Source organism: Phocoena phocoena, chromosome 20 (assembly GCF_963924675.1).
Source record: "Phocoena phocoena chromosome 20, mPhoPho1.1, whole genome shotgun sequence".
Lineage (NCBI taxonomy): Eukaryota > Metazoa > Chordata > Mammalia > Artiodactyla > Phocoenidae > Phocoena > Phocoena phocoena.
In genome coordinates this window covers 4,126,906-4,146,442 of record NC_089238.1, presented here as the reverse complement: position 1 = coordinate 4,146,442, position 19,537 = coordinate 4,126,906, and the positions used below count along the sequence as shown (strand labels likewise).

Here is a 19,537-nt window from a genome sequence, read left to right as displayed (position 1 = left end):
CGCCTGCTGCTCAGGGGACCCCGGCCCGGGACGCCCCCTCCAGCTTCTTCCAGCCGCCCAGACCCCAGGCTCCGCCCCACGCCTGGGCAGAGCCCCAGTCTTCATCAGGGTACCCCAGGATTGCCCCTGCTGTCTCTTCTTCTCAGGGTCTCTTCTCTCTCTCTCTCTCTCTCTCTCGCTCTCTCCCTATCTCAAGGTCTCTGGGTCTCAGCATCTCTCAGCCCAAAGGTCTTTGACGGTCCACCTGTCTCTCTCTGTCTGTGACCTCTCCACTTCCAGGACCCCAGAATCTCTGAGCCTGGAGGAAGAGGAGGGATCCTAGATCAGATCTCTGCCTCTCCATTTCTCTCTCTGTCTCTTTTAGGCCATCTCTGTGTCTTCTCCAGTCTCCAGACCTGCGAGTCTCAGAATTTCACAGCCTCGAGGTCTCGGTGTGACTCTGGATTCTCTGCTCTGTCTCTCTGCCGCTCTGTGTGCCCCTGCCCCTCTCGGGCTCTCTACCTCTGTTTCTATTCTCTCTCGCTCCCTGCCTCCCCCATTCTCGAGGCCCGTCTCCCTCCCTCCCCGCATCCTTTCCCCTCTCCTTCCCTGCCCCTCCCCTCCTCCGCAGCAGCCAATGAGCGGCCGCCGGTCCCAGCTCCCGGCGTCGTCCGCCGAGTGAGGCCGCGGGCGCGGGGGGTGGGGGGTGGGAGGCCGGGAGGGGGCCGGGACGCCGGGCTCCGGGGCGGGGGCGGGGGGCGCGGGCACCGGCGACCCCGGTGGCGGCGGCGGCGGCGGCCGGGGGAAGCCGCGGGGCCGGTCATGCGGCTGCGGGGCCCGCGGCCCGGAGCGTCCGCCCAACCCTGAGCGAGGTGAGCGCGAGGGGAGGGTCCTGGAAGGAGGGGGGCGCGGGGGGTTCCTCTGGAGGTGGCTGGGAGACGGGGCTTGGGGCTAAAAGGGGCCTGAGTGGCTCCGGGGGCTGAGATTCTGGCGGTCGGACGCCCGAGTTCGGGGGCAATGGGGGATGGAGGGACGTTTGGGCCTAAGGAATCTGGGAGGACGGGGTCCGAGGGTCCCAGAGTGGGGCAACTATACTCTTAATGTCCGAGTCTTGGAGACCGTGGGCACCGGGGAGGGTGCAGGCCAGGTCCTTGAGGGAGGCGGTCCTGGCTGAGCGGGGAGGGCCCGGGCCCAGTAAAGGCAGGCTGGAGTCTGAGAAGGGGTCCCCAGAAAGAGGGAGCACGTCTCCCAAGGTATTGAAGGGAGGTGGAGTTTGGACTTGGGGCTTGGAGAATGGGACCCCGGGGATCCAGAAGCCTATATCCAGGAAAGGCTGGGATAAAGAAGGATAAAAAGGAGGTTCCGGGCCTGGGGGGGAGGGGGGGTCCCAAAGGAGGAAGGGCTGGAGGCTGGAGGAGAATGAGGAGATCTGGGCGGGCCATTTCGAGTGAGGAGGAATCAAGGAAGGAGGGGACCTCCAGAGGGGAAGTGAGAAGGGTGACGTTGGCAAGGTCCCAGCTGGGAGTCTGAGAAGCCAATGGGGGGAGCTGAGGTCACCTACCTGGGACTAAGACAGTCAGGGTGACAGGGTTTTTGATGCTGGTTTCCGAGGTGAGTGGACTGGAAGAGGAGCAGACAGCTAGCAGTCAAGCCCTGGAGCCATGGGACGGGGGATGGGAGGAAAAGCTGGTCGGAGCCCTGCCAGCCTCGGATTCCTGAATCCTCCAGGAGGCTGGGGGCGTGGCGGGTGGGCTGGGGGCACTAGATGCTGCACTGTGGGGGGGCAGGCGGGATGAAGATTGTCTCAAACTCCAGGGTTCTTGTTGGGGTGGTGTCAAGTTTCAAGGCTACAAGAATTCTGGTTCAGGAGAGTGGGGTCTCAAGTCTTGGCTGCATTGTTGGGGGGCTGTTGATTAGGGGTCTTAACCTTCATAGTTAAAACGGTGATGGAGATTGTGGTATTCATGTAGGTTGAGGTCTCTGGTTGAGATAGGATGGGGATTGCAATTTGAGCCTCCCAAATCATGAGACTGTGTGGTTTAGGGAAATGTTCTTGATAAAGGGTGAGTGTGGTGGGTAAGGGATTAAGAGCTCCCTAGTTGGAGTCTCCAGATTTCTGACTGGAATTTTGGAGGCCACAGCCTTGAACTGAGGATTTCTTTTTCGAGGGTCCATTGTTAGGGAGATCTGGGTTCCAGGTTGCATGTTGAAGAGGGTCTGTATTTGGAAATCCTAGTATGGGAAGTTGGAGTCCAGAACCTCTGGTAGGGAATCTGGGGATCTTGTAATGGGGATGGGGGAAATGGGGACCCTGGGCTTCCTGATTCGGGTTTTAGAGTTCAGAGCACTGATCCCTAGTTTGAAGGAGGGTCACTTGTTTGACTGGAGTGCTCTAATTAGGGTGCTGAGATGGGGGACTCCCAGATCATGGTTTTGACGTTCTGGAGTCTCTGGCCAAAATCCTGGCTCCACGTCTCTGGGCCCCCATATTCTGGGATCCAGTAGCATGGGGTGGAGTTCTAGCATTCCAGGTTCAGGGGCCTGCGGGGATTTGGGATGGGGGGAGGGGGGAATTAAGGTTCTGGAATCTTGGATCTGGGTCGTGGTCCATGATCTCAGACTGGGATACCAAATTGAGGTCAAGACACTGTGTCAGAGTTAAAAGGTCAAGGTCTTGGTATAAGAATTGGGTGTTAAGGGTTTAAACTTAGATGGGAGGTCTGAGGTCAAGGCCAGGGTATGGGGTTAGGGTCCTTGGCTAGCGACCCACTTGGGGGATTTCTAGTTGCTATTCAGAGACAGAGTCCAAAAGAAAGGGGTCAGGGTGTTAGGTCTGGGCATGGAGTCAGGATTGGTGGCCTAGGTTAGGGTTTCTAGACAAGTTACTGGTTCAAATCCAGGGATGGAGTTGTAGGGCAGGACACAGAGGTCAGATTTGAGAGGGTTCAGTTTGGGGATTGTTGTTTCTGGCCTGGGTCCGATGTCCCACGTGGCTGCATGGGGTTTGGGGACTCTAGTGGTCCCATCAGGGCCCTCCACTGCAGCTTCCTGTCCCTCAGGCCCCGCAGGGCGCCCCCCGCCGCTGAGGATGAGTCACTGCAGTAGCCGCGCCCTGACCCTACTGAGCAGCGTGTTTGGTGCGTGTGGCCTGCTGCTTGTGGGCATTGCGGTCAGCACGGACTACTGGCTGTACATGGAAGAGGGAACGGTGTTGCCACAGAACCAGACCACGGAGGTCAAGATGGCGCTGCATGCCGGCCTATGGCGCGTCTGCTTCTTCGCAGGTACAGACCTCACCTGCCCACCAGTCAACTGTCCCTGCCTTGCTTGGGATCCGAGAGTCTTTATCCATAGTTCCATCCCATGGGTGCCAGAAATCCAGAAATCAGTCCTGTTTCTCTCCTGGAGAGTCAAATTTCTACCTGGAGATTCAATTTCTAGCCCTTTATTCCCTGGATCTAAGAACCTTAATGCTCACACAATCTCCAGGTCCCTAATCCCCATAACCTCCTGGAGCCCCTGGCCCCTTAGAAGCAGCAGTCTAAGTTCAGAACTTGTCTCCTGGACAGTTCCAGAGCTGAATGGGAAGAATAAAAAAAACAAACAAACTGTGCCTCCCAGCTACCCCAGAGACCACTCCTTCCAGGAATCCTGTCCCACCTCACCCCCCAGACCTTACCTCTTTAGGGATCCAGGAGTCCTGGCCCATAGCCCCTCCTCACTTGGGACTCAGTCTTCCAGCCCTGTCCTCCATCCAAGGGACTCTAAGGCAGCTTGCAATAGGAGCTCTCGGACTTCTGCCCACCCCCTTCTGCGACCCCCTAAGAGTAGTACAGACCATGATCCTTGGATTAAACCTCACATTCCCATCCTGGGGTCTCTCTACTGTGCGTCCTGCCCCTGACTGCCTCTCCAAAGCTCAGGAGCCTCTCATCCAGCCCTGCCTTCTTATCTTCCCCTCAGGCCGGGAAAAGGGTCGCTGCGTGGCCTCAGAATATTTCCTTGAACCGGAGATCAACTTGGTGACGGAAAACACGGAGAATATTCTGAGTGAGGGGAAGCAGGGGGTGGGGAGGGTTAGGCAACAAGGGTGCAGGGTGGCAGGGCGGGTCCTGGGAGAAAGGGTAGGACCAGAGAAGGGGTGGGGTGGGAGGGAAGGAGTGGAGGCTTGAAAGCAGGCAGAGTGGTTGGGTAAGGAGGAGGGGCCAGGTTGAAGGGGTGGGGCCTGGGAAGTGGGTGGAGTCAATAGGCAAGGGGTGGGGTCAAACCAAAGGAGGTGTGGCCTGTGTGAAGGGGTGGGGCCAGCAGTGGAAGTTTCAGAAAGGGGAGGAACCACTTAAAAGAGCGGGGTCAGGGCTGGGAGGTGCGGGGTGGAAGTGGAGAGGTAGGAGAATGGGGAGGTGTCCTCCTGGAGAGTCCCCCCTCACCCCTGTCTTTCTTCTTACCCCTCCCCCAGAGACAGTGCGCACAGCCACCCCCTTCCCCATGGTCAGTCTCTTCCTCGTGTTCACCGCCTTCGTCATCAGCAACATCGGCCACATCCGCCCACAGAGGACCATTCTGGCCTTCGTTTCTGGCATCTTCTTCATCCTATCGGGTAAGCCCAAGGAAAAGACTTAAAGGCCGTGGGACTATTTTAGGTTCCAGGAACCTGGGGTTCCTCTTCCAGTAGGAAAGCCACTTCCTTGCTGTGTAATCCTGGAGGAGTTGCAGAACCTCTCTGAGCCCCACTTCCCTCCTCTGTGAAATGGAGCTAGCCGCCAAATCACAGCGAATGCCTGTTGGGTGCTAATTAGGTGCCAGGCTCTGTTCTGATACTCACAACAACCCTGTGAGGTAAATGCTATTAATAGCCCCATTTTACAGATATGGAAACAAACACTCAGAGGAATGAAGTCATTTGCTCAGGGCCATACAACCAGTGAGAGGCAGAGATGGGATTCAAACTCACGCATTTCGCCTCCAGAGGCTGTATTTTTAACCACTCCTGATATTTGAGCAATTAACAGATTACAAGGCTCTTTACGTTCTGTGCATCATTTTACTTGAACATTTTTCAACCAGAAAAGTTGAAAGAACCCTGTGCCCACCACTTACAGTCGACCATTACCACACCACAGATTTGCTCTATCCTGTATCTGTCCATCTGCCTCTCTACCCATCCATCAGTCTATCTTATTATCATTTTAAAATGCATTTCCAAGCGAGTTGCAGGCATCAGTACACTTTGCCCTAAATTCTTCACCACGTGTGTCGTTAGCTAGAGTTCAACGTTTGTTTATAGTTCTTGTTTCTTTTGAGATTCAGGGTTCTTTTGCATGAGTGATCTCATAACCTTCTCATAACATGTCTGCCCGGGAGTTATTATTAGCACTCATTTGATAAAATGGGGATACCGAGGCCTGCAATTGTGCAGGGAGTTGCCTAAGATACCAACCTAATGCTGGCTCCCCAGGGACCCAAGTGTCCTGAGCTCCAGGGTAGAGCTGTTTCTGAAGTGCTGCCCTCCTCCGAATTTCAGCTCAGTCCAGTCCAATTTGGTCCAACTCAGCTCAGGTCAGCCCAGATTGCCTCAGCTCTGACACACTTAACTCCATCAATCTGGCCCAACTAACCCCAATCTATTCTGACTCATTTCTTCAGTTCAATTCGAATTAATTCAACGTGATTTAATTAAACCCCATTCGTGCCCTTTTAATTCAGTTGATACTTTATGAACAAACCCCGCTGTCGGTCTCGTTTCCATTCTGTCCCTTTGGGCCCGCATTCGGCTGCCTCTTTTGAGTTGGCTCTGCAAATAGTTGAAGACAGATCTTCAAATATCCTCTCCCCCAGTCTCCTCCTTTTTCCTCACCCAGCTTTCTCCAGGCTAAACCTCCCCCGTGTTTCCAACCTAACCTGACGAGACCTTTTCCCAGGGAAACCAGGGTGCAACCTCTGTGCAAATTTGAATCACAGCATGTAGAGCCAGACACAGAGCTAAAATAAGACACGTAGAATATCTCCATCCCAGAGTGTCAGATGGAAAAATAGTGGCCTAGAGAGACAGAAAGTGGGGCAAGGGTAAGGAGCATGGGAACATTTATTCAACCCACCTGAAACATTAGAAGAAGGAAAATCCCGTTGTTCGTGTTTCACAGAAGTTGAAACAAAAGAGGTGACGTAGCTGGTAAATGGCAGCGCTGGCATTAGAACCGAGGATATTCTCTTCCCCAAAGCCACGCTCGTGGACCTGATTTGCATCAGGACCTGACTTCCCAAGGTCAAGCTGAGGATCAATGGTGCCATCAGGGCTGGAAGTCAGGCCTCTGATGTAATAATAGAGTAATGGGCGGGAATTGAACCCCACTTCCTGAACTTCATTTCATAGACTATGACCTATGCACCCCACCCAAAGTATCCAGTTGTGTGCCTTACAGGTTGTAGGGGGTAGTGGCTGAAGGCACCTGCTCCTGTAACCTAGAAAGACCTGGGTTAAAATCCTACCACTTACTCGGTGTGTGAGTTACAGCCTTCCTTTCTGGAGCTGTTGAGAGGACCAGTCTTGTTCAGGGGTCAGCAAACTTTTTGCTCAGGGCAAAATGGAGTAAATATTTCAGGCTTTGTGAGCAACCAGAGGGGAAGCAATGGGCCTGGCTGTGTTCCAATCATCCTATTTGTGGACCCTGAAATTTGAATTCAGTGTAATTTTCATGGGTTATGAAATATTCTTCTTCTTTTGTTTTTTTCCCCCCACCATTAAAAAAAATGTAAAAACCACACTTAGCTCGCAAACCATACAAAGACAGGCAGCAGGACAAATAGTAGTTTTCTGACCCCTGCTCTAGATCACGGACGTGAAGGGCCAACCCAGTGCCTGGTCTATAGCAGTAAGTATTCAACACGTGGTAATTTTAAATAAATACATACACATATACATTCATAAATAGCTGTAGTAGCAACAACAACCGTGATAATAAGTACTTTATCGAGTGCCATGGTTTGGGGAAGTTCTAAGTGCTTTGTGCAAATTAAGTTATTTCTTTTTCTTCCCCTCATAAGGCAGATGCTATCATTATTCCCATCTTCCACTTGAGGAAACAGAAACACTCAGAAGTTGCTCCATAGTGGAAGAAGGATTCCAACCCAGACTTTCACCCTGGCACTCTGCTGCCCTACCACAGTTTAAAATCCTAAAGACAAAAAAAAAAAAAAAAAAAAATCCTAAAGACAAAGGAGATTAAAAGAGAGGAAAGGGGGACTTCCCTGGTGGTCAGTGGTTAAGACTCTGCAGTTCCACTGCAGAGGGCACGGGTTCGATCCCTGGTCTGGGAAGCAAGATCCTGCACATGCTCCGTGATGGGGCCCAAAAAAAGGGGAAAGAATGGAAATAGTACCAACAATATCTTAGATCTTGGAATGGAATGATCTAGTCCAACCACCTCGTGCTCCCCATGAGGAAACTGAGACTTAGAAAGAGACGAGAGTTGCCCGAGGTCGGGTAAATGGTGAAGTTGGCATTCAATTTTGGAGAAAGTGGTGAGAGGGCTGGGGCAGGAAAGGGATAGGGTCACACCGGGACGTTAAAGATCCCTCAGGGACTTGTGTTTGGAATGCACTAGAAGGAAAGAGACTGGAATTGGGCAAACAGAGGAGGAGGCTTATGCATTGGTCCGGGCAATAGCAGATAAGGTTTGAGCTGGGAGGGGGTGTGGAAGGATAAAGGTGACTGGATGGCTTTGAGAGAGAGGGATATTGACAGAAGAATCAATAGAACCAGATGACTGACTGGATATGGTTGGTGAGAGAAGGGGAGGAGGCCGGAGTGACATTGATTTTCTTTTTCCAGGTCATAAGAGGCATGCTTCCCATGCATGGCTCGTATTAACCCCTGATCCTCAATCATGCTCTATGCATCTGCTCATTCATTCATTCACTCATCAAACATTTGCAGAGACATCTTACATGCCACGCCCTGTGCTGGGCGCTGGTGACATACTGAATCTTTTTTTTTTAGTGTGGTGAGAGTCACATAGTATGAAACATACTATTTTAACCCTATTTATCTGTGCAGTCCATTGGCGCCAAGTGCATTCACATTGTTGTGTAGCTCTCACCATCATCCATCTCCCCAGATTTTCACCTTCCTAAACCGAAACTCTGTCCCCATCAAACACTAACTCTCCATTCCCCCTCCCCAACCCCTGCCTGGCCCCTGGCATCAACCAATGTACTTTCTGACTCTATGAATTTGACTATCCTGGGTACCTCGTATAAGTGGAATCAAACAGTAGTCGTCTGCACCTACTGTATATTGGAATGCATGGCAGTCTGCAGGCAGTCAGCCACAAAACAGCTCCCAGCTACATGTGCGTCAGTGCTTGTCACACAACACTTAAATCCCTTTAATGGATTTCCATTGCACTCAGAATACAGCCCAACTCCTCGTGCTGGCTTACAAGGTCTTCCATGATTTGGCCACTGTTCAGACCTCTGGCCTCGTTACCTAACTCACTAACACTCTCTCCATTGCTTGTAACTTCAGCTTCACTGGCCTCAGTCTATTCCTCAAAAATGATCATCTCAACCTCACTTCCATGTTCGGAAGTCTCTTCCCCCTAATTCTCAAAGACTCCAACTTTCCCTCTTCAGAGTTTCTTTCTCTGACAGTGGTACCCCATGTTGCTTTGCCCCCGCTATACGATCCATCACATTCCCTATTTTATATTTGTTTCATAGCACTTATTGCTATTGTCATCTTCTTCATTTTCTGTCTCCTTCTACTGGGATGTAAACTCCAAAAGGCAGGGACATGCTCTTGCTTGTATCTTCAGAGCCTAGATGAGTTGCTGGCACAAAGTCCACGATGAAATATTTGTAGAAGGGAGGTATGATAAAGACAGCTCAGGGCATTCTGGGAAAAGCGAAGATGCATTAAGCTGACACAATAAGGTGGTGGGAAGGGTGGGAACGACCACAGCTTCAGGAGCAGGTGACATCTAAGTTGACGATGCAGAAAGGGCGAGGGGAAGTTTTTCACGTGAAGAGAGAAAAGTGCCTTGTACAGGGATGGAATTCACAGCGTGTGTTAAGACCCTAGAAAGCAGCTAAGACAAGCAGCCAGCTGTGTAGCTCTCCGTGGTCCTGAAACTCTTTGTTCTAAAGCAGCTTGTGCCTATTCAGCTTGGAATGTAGGTGATTCTTGCCTACTGTGCTCTAAGTATTCTGAAGCAGATGTAGCGGAGGGGGGAGGGAGAGAGTTGGATTACAGAGCAGGGAAGGGGGAAGGGAGAGAGAAAAAGGGAGAAGGAGAAAAAAGGGAAAAGAACGTTATTTTTTAGAGAACCAGAGCCACTGTAAAATGACCAGGAAGGAGAAAGAATGACAAGAATAACTTACCTTTTGACGTTATTTTTAGATAACTTTCAATTACTAAAAACAACAACGAGGGTGAAAAACAACCACAAAAAGCTCCTTCTCTGTTTCTTTTTTTTTTTTTTTTTTCTTCTCTTTGGAAATATTTGTTTCCTTCTCATCAACCCTGCTCCTGACTCTCTGTATGGAGAATGTTTATTATTTACACCTGAAATGTGAAACATGGGACTTGAGGTGAGGCAGGAGTGGTTAGCAGGTATGGGCTTTAGAAAGAACCAGTATCTAAAACAGGGGGATACAGATTTGTAGGCAGTGGGACAGGCATAGGGAATAAGCCTTAGCTGGGTCAGAGGACTTGGGGATGCAAAAAGGGGTTTAGATTTTGAGAGATTCAGGAAGTAAAACAGACATTACTTGATGATGGACCATCCTTGGATGGGGGACTGGGAATCAAGGTATTGTTTCTTTCTTTCTTTTTTTTTTTTTTAAAGGATCTTTAAGTATTGTTCCTTTCCTTTTTTTTTTTTTTTTTTTTTAAGGATCCCGTTTAGAGTCACGCATTGCCTTTATTTTATTTTATTTTATTTATTTTTGGCCATGCCGCATGGCTTGTGGGCTCTTAATTCTCGGACTAGGGATTGAGCCTGGGTCCCTGGCAGCGAAAGCACCTTCTCCTAACCATTGGACCGCTAGGGAATTCCCTAGGTATTCTTTTCCTATAAACCTGCTCATCTTTCAAGACCTATAGCAGATGCCTTCACCATGTGACACTTCATGGGCCCCCTCTTCTTGAACATCAAAATTATGGAATACCAGAAGTTGAAAGTGCTGTGGAAGTTCAGCAAAGGCTAATTCTTAAAGGGGACAGAGGAATGGGGATTTAGAGTGGATTTAAAAGGGAAAAGCAGCTAACGAGCTAGAAGTTCCAGGTGCATGGCAAGTATATTCATCCATTCAACTAGGATTTATTATCTGCTGGATCTTGCGCCAGATGCTAGGAATGCGGTAGGAAACAAGGTAGACTAGTTTCAAGCATCCTAGAGGAAGTGGAGGAGATTCATGACTGAAAAACTACAAATAGATAGAAAATATAATGTTAGGTCGTGATAAGCGCAACAAAGATAAATAAAACAGTTAAGGGGAAGGAGATTGATGGGAACGTCATTATTTAATCTGACCTCAATCACTCCAAATTCTTAATGAAAACTCTGAAATCTGTAGGCTAGTACAGTGAACACTGGTACTTCTTCCACCTAGATCCACATAGATACTTGCATTTTGCTGAAGTTGTGCTATATTCTGTCTCTCTCTTTACACACAGTTCGGTGTTTGTTTGTTTGTTTGTTTCTGGCTTTACCGTCTGAAAGTAAGTCGCAGGCATCATGGTCGTTCATCTCTAACCATTTTAATCTGCATCTCTTAAGAGTAACGACATTTTCTACATAACTACAACAAATTTTACAATAATTCCATAATATAATTCATTCCGTTTTCAAACTGTCCCAGTTGTTCTAAGAATGCCTTTTATAGCTTTTCCCCCAGAACCAGGATTCAGTCTGTTGATACGTAGCATTTAGTTAATTCTCTTTTGGTCTAGAATAGTTCCCATACTATATTTTTTTACAACACTGACTTTTAAAATATATTTCATTATAAAAATATACAAAGGATAGTATAATTTGCCATGTACCCTTCACTCAGTTTCAACAATTATCAACATATGGTGAATCTTTTTTTAGTCATACTGCCATACCTCCCTTCTGTACTTCACTACATGATTTTAAAGTTGGTCTCAAACATTAAATCGTTTTATCCACAAATATTTCAGTATATCTCTGAGAAATTAGTACTTTGTTATTTAACTAGCCACAGTGCCACTGTCACGCCCAAACAATTAAGAAGAGCTGCTTAGGGCTTCCCTGGTGGCGCAGTGGTTGAGAGTCCGCCTGCCGATGCAGGGGACACGGGTTCGTGCCCCAGTCCGGGAAAATCCCACATGCCGCGGAGCGGCTGGGCCCGTGAGCCATGGCCGCTGAGCCTGCGCGTCCGGAGCCTGGGCTCTGCAACAGGAGAGACCACAACAGTGAGAGGCTCGCGTACCACAAAAAAAAAAAAAAAAAAAAAAAAAAAGAAGAGCTGCTTAATATAAATTAATATCTAGTTAGTGTTCAACTTCCCCACTTGTCTCATAAATGCCTTTTTTTTTTACCATTAGTTTCTTGCAGATCAGGATCCAAATTCCACTTGTGCGTTTAGTTGATAGACCTCTGAAGCCTCTTTTAATCTGTAACAGTCCTTCTCCTTCTGTTTTTTTCCTTGCCATTTTATTTGTTGAAGGAATCTAGTCGTTTGTCTCATAGAATTCACACACTCTAGATCTTTCTAATTGTGTTTTTGTGATTTAACATGCTCATGCGTCCTGTGTTTTCCTGTAAAACTGTAGATCAGATCCAGGTTTGATTTTTTTTGAGGGGGTGGTGGTGATAAAATACTTCATAGATAGGTGGTGCTATTATGTCCTACTGTATTGCATCAGGAGACCTAATACTATCTGGTTGTGTCGCTTTTCGAGATGTTAAGATCAGACACTTGCTTAAGTATTACAACTTGGCTCATACCATTGTCATTTTGAAATCTGCAGGACAGGGTGTCTTGTAGAACACCCCACATCCCACATTTATTTGTTTCCTGTGGCATCCTTTGATTTGTTCCTCTTTCTTTGTATTTTCTGTAGCCTGGAAGTTATGTCCAGGGTAGAGACTTGATTAGATTCTGGTTAAATATGTTTGGCAAGATTTAGAGGTGGTACCATGTTCTTTAGCCCATCATTTCAGGTAGCAAATAATGTCAAGTTGTTCCTACCAGTAGTGGAGCAAAGTTTGAACCCTTGGTAAAGGGGGTGATCATTAGAGCTCTCCATTGAAAAGGTACGTTTTTCTCTTTACAACGAATAAGTCATTTGCAGGGTAACATTTTGGCACCTTGGGGGAAAAATCCTGTTTGGGGATGTCCATTTTATTCAAAATGTGTTGCTTTGGAAAAATTTTAAACATACAGAAAAGTTGCAAGAGTTATATTCTTCACTGGGACCAATTTATAACGTTTTCCACATTTGTATTTCTGTTTCTTTGTATCTTATGTGTATATATCTATATATGTATATATTATGTAATTTATATTATATTATTATATAACCACCTGAACATAAATTGCAAACACTTCCCTCTTAAATACGTCAGCAATTATGTCCTAAGCACAAGTGCGTTTTCTTTCCTAACCACAGTACAATCATCAAATTCAGGAAGTTTAACACTTATACAGTATTACAGCTGATACGCAGTTCATATTCACATCTCACCAGTTGTCTCCACACTGCCTTTTATAGTCAGTTTTTCCCCTGATTCAGGATCCAGTTCTGTTTTTCCTTGCTGTGTCTCTTTCGCCTCCTTTCATCTTTTATATAGTTCCTGTACCTTTAAAAAAAAATCTTTCATGTTGATGTTTTTTTGAAGAATGCAGCCAGTGTTTTGTAGAACACCCCACAGTTTCCACAGGAGTGGATCCATGTTACAAATTACCAGTAGGGACACTACATAAACGAAGTAGTGTCACGATCACATCAGGAGGTCGGGGTGTCCGTTTGCCCCATTATTGGTGATGTTAGCTTTGGTTTCTTGGTTCAGATGGTATCTGTCAGGTTCCTTTATGATAAAGGAAGTTTTCAAAAATCTCTTTGTAATTAATAGATATTCCATGGGGAGATTCTGTCATACAGTGACTTAATGTCCACTGTCGACGATGCTTGCCTAAATCCTAATATTACTACAAGGGTTGCAAAATGGTGTTTTCTTTTTTTTTTTTAAATTAATTCATTTATTTATTTATTTATTTTGGCTGTGTAGGGTCTTCGTTTCTGTGCGAGGGCTTTCTCTAGTTGTGGCGAGCGGGGGCCACTCTTCATCGCCGTGCACGGGCCTCTCACTGTCGTGGCCTCTCTTGTTGCGGAGCACAGGCTCCAGACACACAGGCTCAGTAGTTGTGGCTCACGGGCCCAGTCGCTCCGTGGCATGTGGGATCTTCCCAGACCAGGGCTCGAACCCGTGTCCCCTGCATTGGCAGGCAGATTCTCAACCACTGCGCCACCAGGGAAGCCCAAAATGGTGTTTTCTTAACTCTGTTGTTCTATCTACATGGATGTCACCGAAAAGAAGAATTTGTTTTTTTTTTTTTTTGGCCATGTGGCTTGTGGGATTCTAGCTCCCAGACCAGGGATTGAACCTGGCCCCTCAGCAGTGAAAGTGTGGAGTCTTAACCACTGGACTGCCAAGGAATTCCCCAATTTTCTCTTTTCTTTTATTATTTATTTCCTTAAAGAATATATCAGTATGGATTCACATTTTTTAAAAATTCAGTGTATTGTATGTCATTACTTTTAGTATTCATTTTGATGTTCAGATTGTCCCCAGTTGGGCTATCAGGAACCTCCTTCAAATGAGTTCCTGTGTCCTTTTTTGACGTGTCTCCAACATTTTTTTTTTTGAGTACTTCCTTATTTTGTGGTACCAGTACACCTTTACTGCCCCTGCCTCAGGCTTCAAATGAGCTGTTTCTTCCTAGCTCCTGATGTAGTGGGGGTGATAGTAGAGACCAAAATCTGGGTGCTAGGTGTGCTCATCGCTGCTGGGGTGTCACTGCTCCTAGGATATTTCAGGATACGAGCTGGGAAATTACATATATTTGTAAAACAGGAGTTTATACTGACACCACAAGGGTCTTTCTTGACTTACCCCATTCTGATTTGTATCTTCCTTCTTTCAGAATGAGATCTCCACCTCCCCAAAACATCAGTATACGTGCACATTTGCTCAACCCTACTATTCACACAGAATAACTTAAGTACTGCTACCCCTACACCACTCCCAATAAAAATTTACTAAATACGGTTCAAGATTTCTTCACAGACCTTTTTGTCTTTAAACTGAGATATATATTCAGAGTACTTTGTCCAAAAGTTACTTGGATTACTACTTTCCCCCCTCCTGTGGTTGTATTATTCATCTGATATAAATTAGCTTCATTTATTTTTGTTTGTATTCAATTTGTTGTTTTCCCCATCCTTGTTTTTTTTTTTTTTTTAATAAATTTATTTATTTTTTTCCTGGCTGCGTTGGGTCTTCGTTGCTGCGCGTAGGCTTTCTCTAGTTGCAGCAAGTGGGGGCTACTCTTCGTTGCGATGCACAGGCTTCTCATTGTGGTGGCTTCTCCTGTTGCGGAGCACGGGCTCTAGGCACGCAGGCTCAGTGTTTGTGGCGCACGGGCTTAGTTGCTCTGTGGCATGTGGGATCTTCCCGGACCAGGGCTCGAACCCGTGTCCCCTGCATTGGCAGGCAGATTCTCAACCACTGCACCACCAGGGAAGCCCCAGATCCTTGTTGATTTTATCTTTTGAATATATAAAATATTAGCATAATTCCAAAGGTCAAAATTATGCAAAAATGTATACTCAGAGGAGAGCCACTTCCTTCCCATCTCTTCCTTCCTATTCTCACCTACCTAAAGTAATCAACTTCATGTTTGTTTCCCCTCCTGTCTCTTTTTGTAAAAATAAGCAGATGCATATATGTATTTTATGTACCTTTTTATGTACCTTTTATGTACCTTTTATGTACCTCCTATGTCTCTTTTTGTAAAAATAAGCAGATGCGTATATGTATTTTATGTACCTTTTTTGGGCTTAAAAGCTAGCGTTCTGTTTAGTCTTTTTAAATAATTAGTGATGTGGTCTGGAACTATCACTGAACTGCATATCTGTTCCTAGAGATCTTCCTCATCGTCCTTTCATAGTGGCACAGTACTCTGTTATGTGATGTTTTATAGTTTATTCCATTAATCTTCTATGTAAGGGCATCTAGGTCATTTTTAATATTTTGCAATTATGAATAATGCTGCAGTGAATTAACTTGTACATACGTGCTTTCATATTGTTGGACAGGTATCTTCAGGGTCAATTTCTAGAAGTGGGATTGCTGGGTTAAAGGATAAATATATGTGTGGTATTGTTAGACGTGGCCAAACTCCCCTCCATAGAGGTTGCACCATTCATTTTGCATCCCCACCAGCAATATATAAGAGCTTCCATTTCCCCGCCTCACAAAGAGTATGTTGTGAAGCTTTTTAACTTTTGATGATCTGATGGATGAGAAATGGTATGTCCTCATCGTTTTCACCTGCATTTCTCTAATTCTGAGTGAAGGGGCAATTTTTTAAAACAAGGAGATCACAGAAGTCCTTTCTAAAGAGGTGACAAGGAATAAGAGATCTAAATGAAGTGACAGATACCAGGGGTTAGGATGCCGTGCTTCCACTGCAGGGGGAGCAAGTTCTATCCCTAGTTGCGGAACTAAGATCCCACATGCCATGCGGCCAAAATAATAATAATAATAATAATAATAATAAATGAAGTGACAGAGACATGTGGAAATCTGGGGGAAGAGCATTCCAGTTCGAGGGAACAGGGAGAGCAAAGGCCCTGAGGCAGAAATGAGCTTGTGTTCAAGCAAGAGTGGGACCTAAGTAGCAGGTGCAAGGAGAAATGGCTAGAGATGAGTTTGGCAGGTGACTCTGTAGGCATTGCAGTCCAGGGGTCAGGTACACGTTTCTGTAAAATGCCAGATAACAAATATTTTCAGCTTTACTGGCCATACAGCCTCTGCCACAGCTACTCAGTTTTGTCGGTACAGCCATAGGCTAAGTGTAAACAAATGGGTGTGGCTGTGTCCCAACAAAAGTTTATTTATGGACCCTGAAATTATAAATTCATATGCTTTTTAAATTGAGACATTATAATTCGCATAACATAAAGTTCATATATTCAGCAGTTTTAGTATATTCACACGGTTGTGCAACCATCTCCGTGACCTAATTTTACCACATTTTCATCACCCCAAAGAGAAACCTCACTCCCTTTAATAGCTAATCATAATCCCCCCTCCACCCCACCCCCTGGCAACCACTAACCCACTTTCTATCTCTATGGATTTGCCTGTTTTGGACATTCATATAAATGGAACCATACAATATGTGGTCTTATGCATCTAGCTTCTTTCACTTAGCACGTTTTCTAGGTTCATCCATGTGGTAGTATAAATGCGTACTTCATTCCTTTCTTTGGCTGAATAATATTCCTTTATATGGCTATACCACATTTTGTTTATCCATTCAGTTGATAGACATTTGGGTTGTTTCCACTTTTTGGCTATTATGAATAATGCCGCTGCAAACATTCATGCGCAAGTTTTTGTGTGAGCATATGTTTCCAGTTCTCTTGGGTAAATACCTAGGAGTGGAATCGCTGGGTCATATGGTAATTCTATCTTTAACACTTTGAGGAACTGCCAAATGGAATTCATATACTTTTTACGTGCCACAAAATATTCTTCTTTTGATTTTTTCAACCATTTAATTATATAAAAGCCATTCTTAGCTAGTAGGCCATACAAAAACAGGAGGTGGGCTGGATTTAGCCCTGGGCGGTCATTGTGTTTGCTAACCTCTTTTGTAGGCAGTGGAAGGAATTTAGATTTATTCTGGGTGCGATGGGCACACAGATGTTTATTTGTAGGATTCTAGGGGAAGATGCTGTGAGGATTACTTGGATTAATTTGAGGGGAGGGATTTTATAGCCTCTTTAAGCCACCCTACGTATGGCTATCGCTCTGCATGGCTACTGTTTAAAAGAAAGTTCAGCTTGAAGAAGTGATAGTTGCCTCTTAAAATTTTTCAAATCAGACCTCTCCTCTCCACCTTCTCCATGTGCCTCTATTTCCTCCGCTGTAAGTGGAGATAAAAATGGTACCAGTTTGAAAGTGTTGTGAGCTTTGAATGAGTTAATGCATATATAACACTGAGAATGGTGTGTAGCTTAGAGCAAGACCTGTATAAGCAGTTGCTATTATTATTATTGTTATTGATGTTGTTGTTGTTGCTATTATGATCTATACAGCTTCAGCTCAGCTTCATCCTCCTTCCCTTGGAATATCATAATATCCAGTTTCTCCCTTCCAGTCTCTTCCCAGAACCAATCAGCCCCAAAAGGATCTCCTAACACTTCGATCTGGCCTTGTCCTTCCTCTGCTTCAGACCATCCATGGCTCCCTAGTGCCCTTGGCATTGATGCCAAGCTCCTCAGCCTGGCATTCGAGCCTCATCATGGCAATGCCCCTGCCCCCTTCTCTGGCCTCATTTCTTGTGGCTGTGGTTCATGTTTTAGTTACGTGGAGGGATCAGTTCATTGTTCCCCCTCCAACTCTTTGCCCATGCTTTTCCCTCTGCCCTGCCTGGAGTGGTATAATGGTAAACCCTAATTCTTCCCTGGGCCTCATCCTTTAGGACTTCGACAGTCATGCTTCCAGGAAGCTTTCCTTGGCTCCCCCCACCCTTGCCCCAGGTGGGCTTGGTGCCTCTTCTGGACCCACAGAGCTCTGTGCTACTGTTTTCTTTATGACAGTACATGTCAGTACATGACAGTACATGTCACCATGGATGTGACTGTTGATCAGTGTTCATGTTTGCCTGCCCCAATTGCATTGTGAGCTCCTGGATGGCAGATTAGGGGTGGGGGTGGGAGGGAGGAGGAGGCTGTTGATTTATCTCTGGGCTCCCTGCACCCAGCCGAGGCCCAGCACACAAGGAACTTCAACGGATGGAATTTAGTCCTCCAGGGTAGAGCAGGGAGGAGAGGGGAGAGGATGGCGGTGAGATGCAGGAGGCCTGGGGCTGGGGAAAGGGGTCCACTGCTAATGGGCCAAGGGCACCCCTCTGCTCCCCACAGGCCTCTCCTTGGTGGTGGGCTTGGTTCTTTACATTTCCAGCATCAACGACGAGGTCATGAACAGGCCCAGCAGCTCTGAGCAGTATTTCCACTATCGCTACGGGTGGTCTTTTGCCTTCGCAGCTTCCTCCTTCCTACTCAAAGAGGTGATGTCTGTGGGGCCCAGACTCTAGAGTTTTGAATGGGGGGGGGATTGGGGGGGAGGGCATGATTCCTGGGTTCAGGAGGAAGAGGAGGCTGTGGGTGTAAACTCTGAATTAAAAGGAGGTGGTGGCTGAGGTCCTAACCCCTGGGTCCTGGAGGAGGAGGGTCTGGGAGCTCCAACTCCTGGGATCCTGGGGAGGAGGTGACTGGGGCTCTACTTCCTGGGTTCTGGGAAAGGAGGAAGCTGGAGGCCTGGAATCTTGGGTCCTGGGAGAGGAGGGACTGGGGGTCTTGAGTTTTGGGGTCAGAGGGAGCCCGGGGCCAGCCTCTGCGACTCTGACCCTTTCTTGCCACAGGGAGCTGGCGTGATGTCCGTGTACTTGTTCACCAAGCGCTACGCGGAGGAGGAGATGTACCGTCCGCACCCGGCCTTCTACCGCCCGCGTCTCAGCGACTGCTCCGACTACTCGGGCCAGTTTCTGCAGCCCGAGGCGTGGCGCCGCGGCCGCAGTCCCTCCGACATCTCTAGCGACGTATCCATCCAGATGACGCAGAACTACCCTCCAGCCATCAAGTACCCGGACCACCTGCACATCTCCACCTCGCCCTGCTGAGGCCCCGCCCCCGGAGGGCCCCCCTTCCTCCTCTTCCTCCTACTCCTCATGGGTCTCCCCACAACGCAGCTGCCCCTCAAGTCCTCGGGACTCCTCGTCTCACCCGTAGGACGCTGCGCACGCGTTAGCCCCGCCCTCTTCCCAGTGGCCCCGCCCCGTCACCATAACCCCTCCCTCTTTCCTGACCGCTCCACTTCATTGGTCCCTGACACCTCCTTCTAGATGACCCTTTTCCTTAGGCCACTCCCCTCCCGGCCTAGTACCGCCTCCCAGGTTCCTCTGCTCCTTGGGCAGAGCGGCCGAGCGCGCCCACCTCCGCGAGCCATCCCTCAGCCTTCCGCCTCGCTGCAGGGGCTCTGGGCAGGAGAGTAGGTTCCAGCTGCCGCCAGAAATGCCAAGCATCCTCTTCTGCTCTCTGCCCTGGCTTCTCTCTTTCCCGGCCCAGTCTCACCTCCGGACTTTCGTGGTCCTCGGGTGTAGTGCGGCCGGGGTGGGGCTGGAGGCCGCAGGTATGGTGTCCCCTCCCCCACTTCCCCACCCACGGGAGACCCCATTCTTTCTCACCTGCTGGACGCTTCTCGGCCTTTTGAAGGTTACCTGCCTTTTCGAGGGCTCT

The 19,537-nt window shown here is 47.7% G+C and overlaps 2 protein-coding genes across 2 annotated transcripts in view; one reads left to right on the top strand and one right to left on the bottom strand.

Annotated features, from left to right (window-relative positions):
• The window catches only part of NLRP12 (NLR family pyrin domain containing 12), a 726,895-nt gene that overhangs the window by 112,640 nt on the left and 594,718 nt on the right, over positions 1 to 19,537 (bottom strand).
• Positions 3,068 to 18,921, top strand: CACNG7 (calcium voltage-gated channel auxiliary subunit gamma 7). The gene is made up of 5 exons (XM_065899661.1): positions 3,068 to 3,263; positions 3,943 to 4,029; positions 4,436 to 4,576; positions 18,164 to 18,309; positions 18,664 to 18,921. Exons 1-5 carry the CDS (start codon positions 3,068 to 3,070, stop codon positions 18,919 to 18,921), a joined length of 828 nt encoding a protein of 275 aa, XP_065755733.1.

Excerpts from the sequence above, each read along its gene's own strand:
- CACNG7 (XM_065899661.1), top strand. The coding sequence starts at position 3,068 with ATGAGTCACTGCAGTAGCCGCGCCCTGACCCTACTGAGCAGCGTGTTT. Across the intron at positions 4,577-18,163 it reads CATCTTCTTCATCCTATCGG|GCCTCTCCTTGGTGGTGGGC; the intron begins GTAAGCCCAAGG and ends TGCTCCCCACAG. Across the intron at positions 18,310-18,663 it reads CCTCCTTCCTACTCAAAGAG|GGAGCTGGCGTGATGTCCGT; the intron begins GTGATGTCTGTG and ends TTCTTGCCACAG.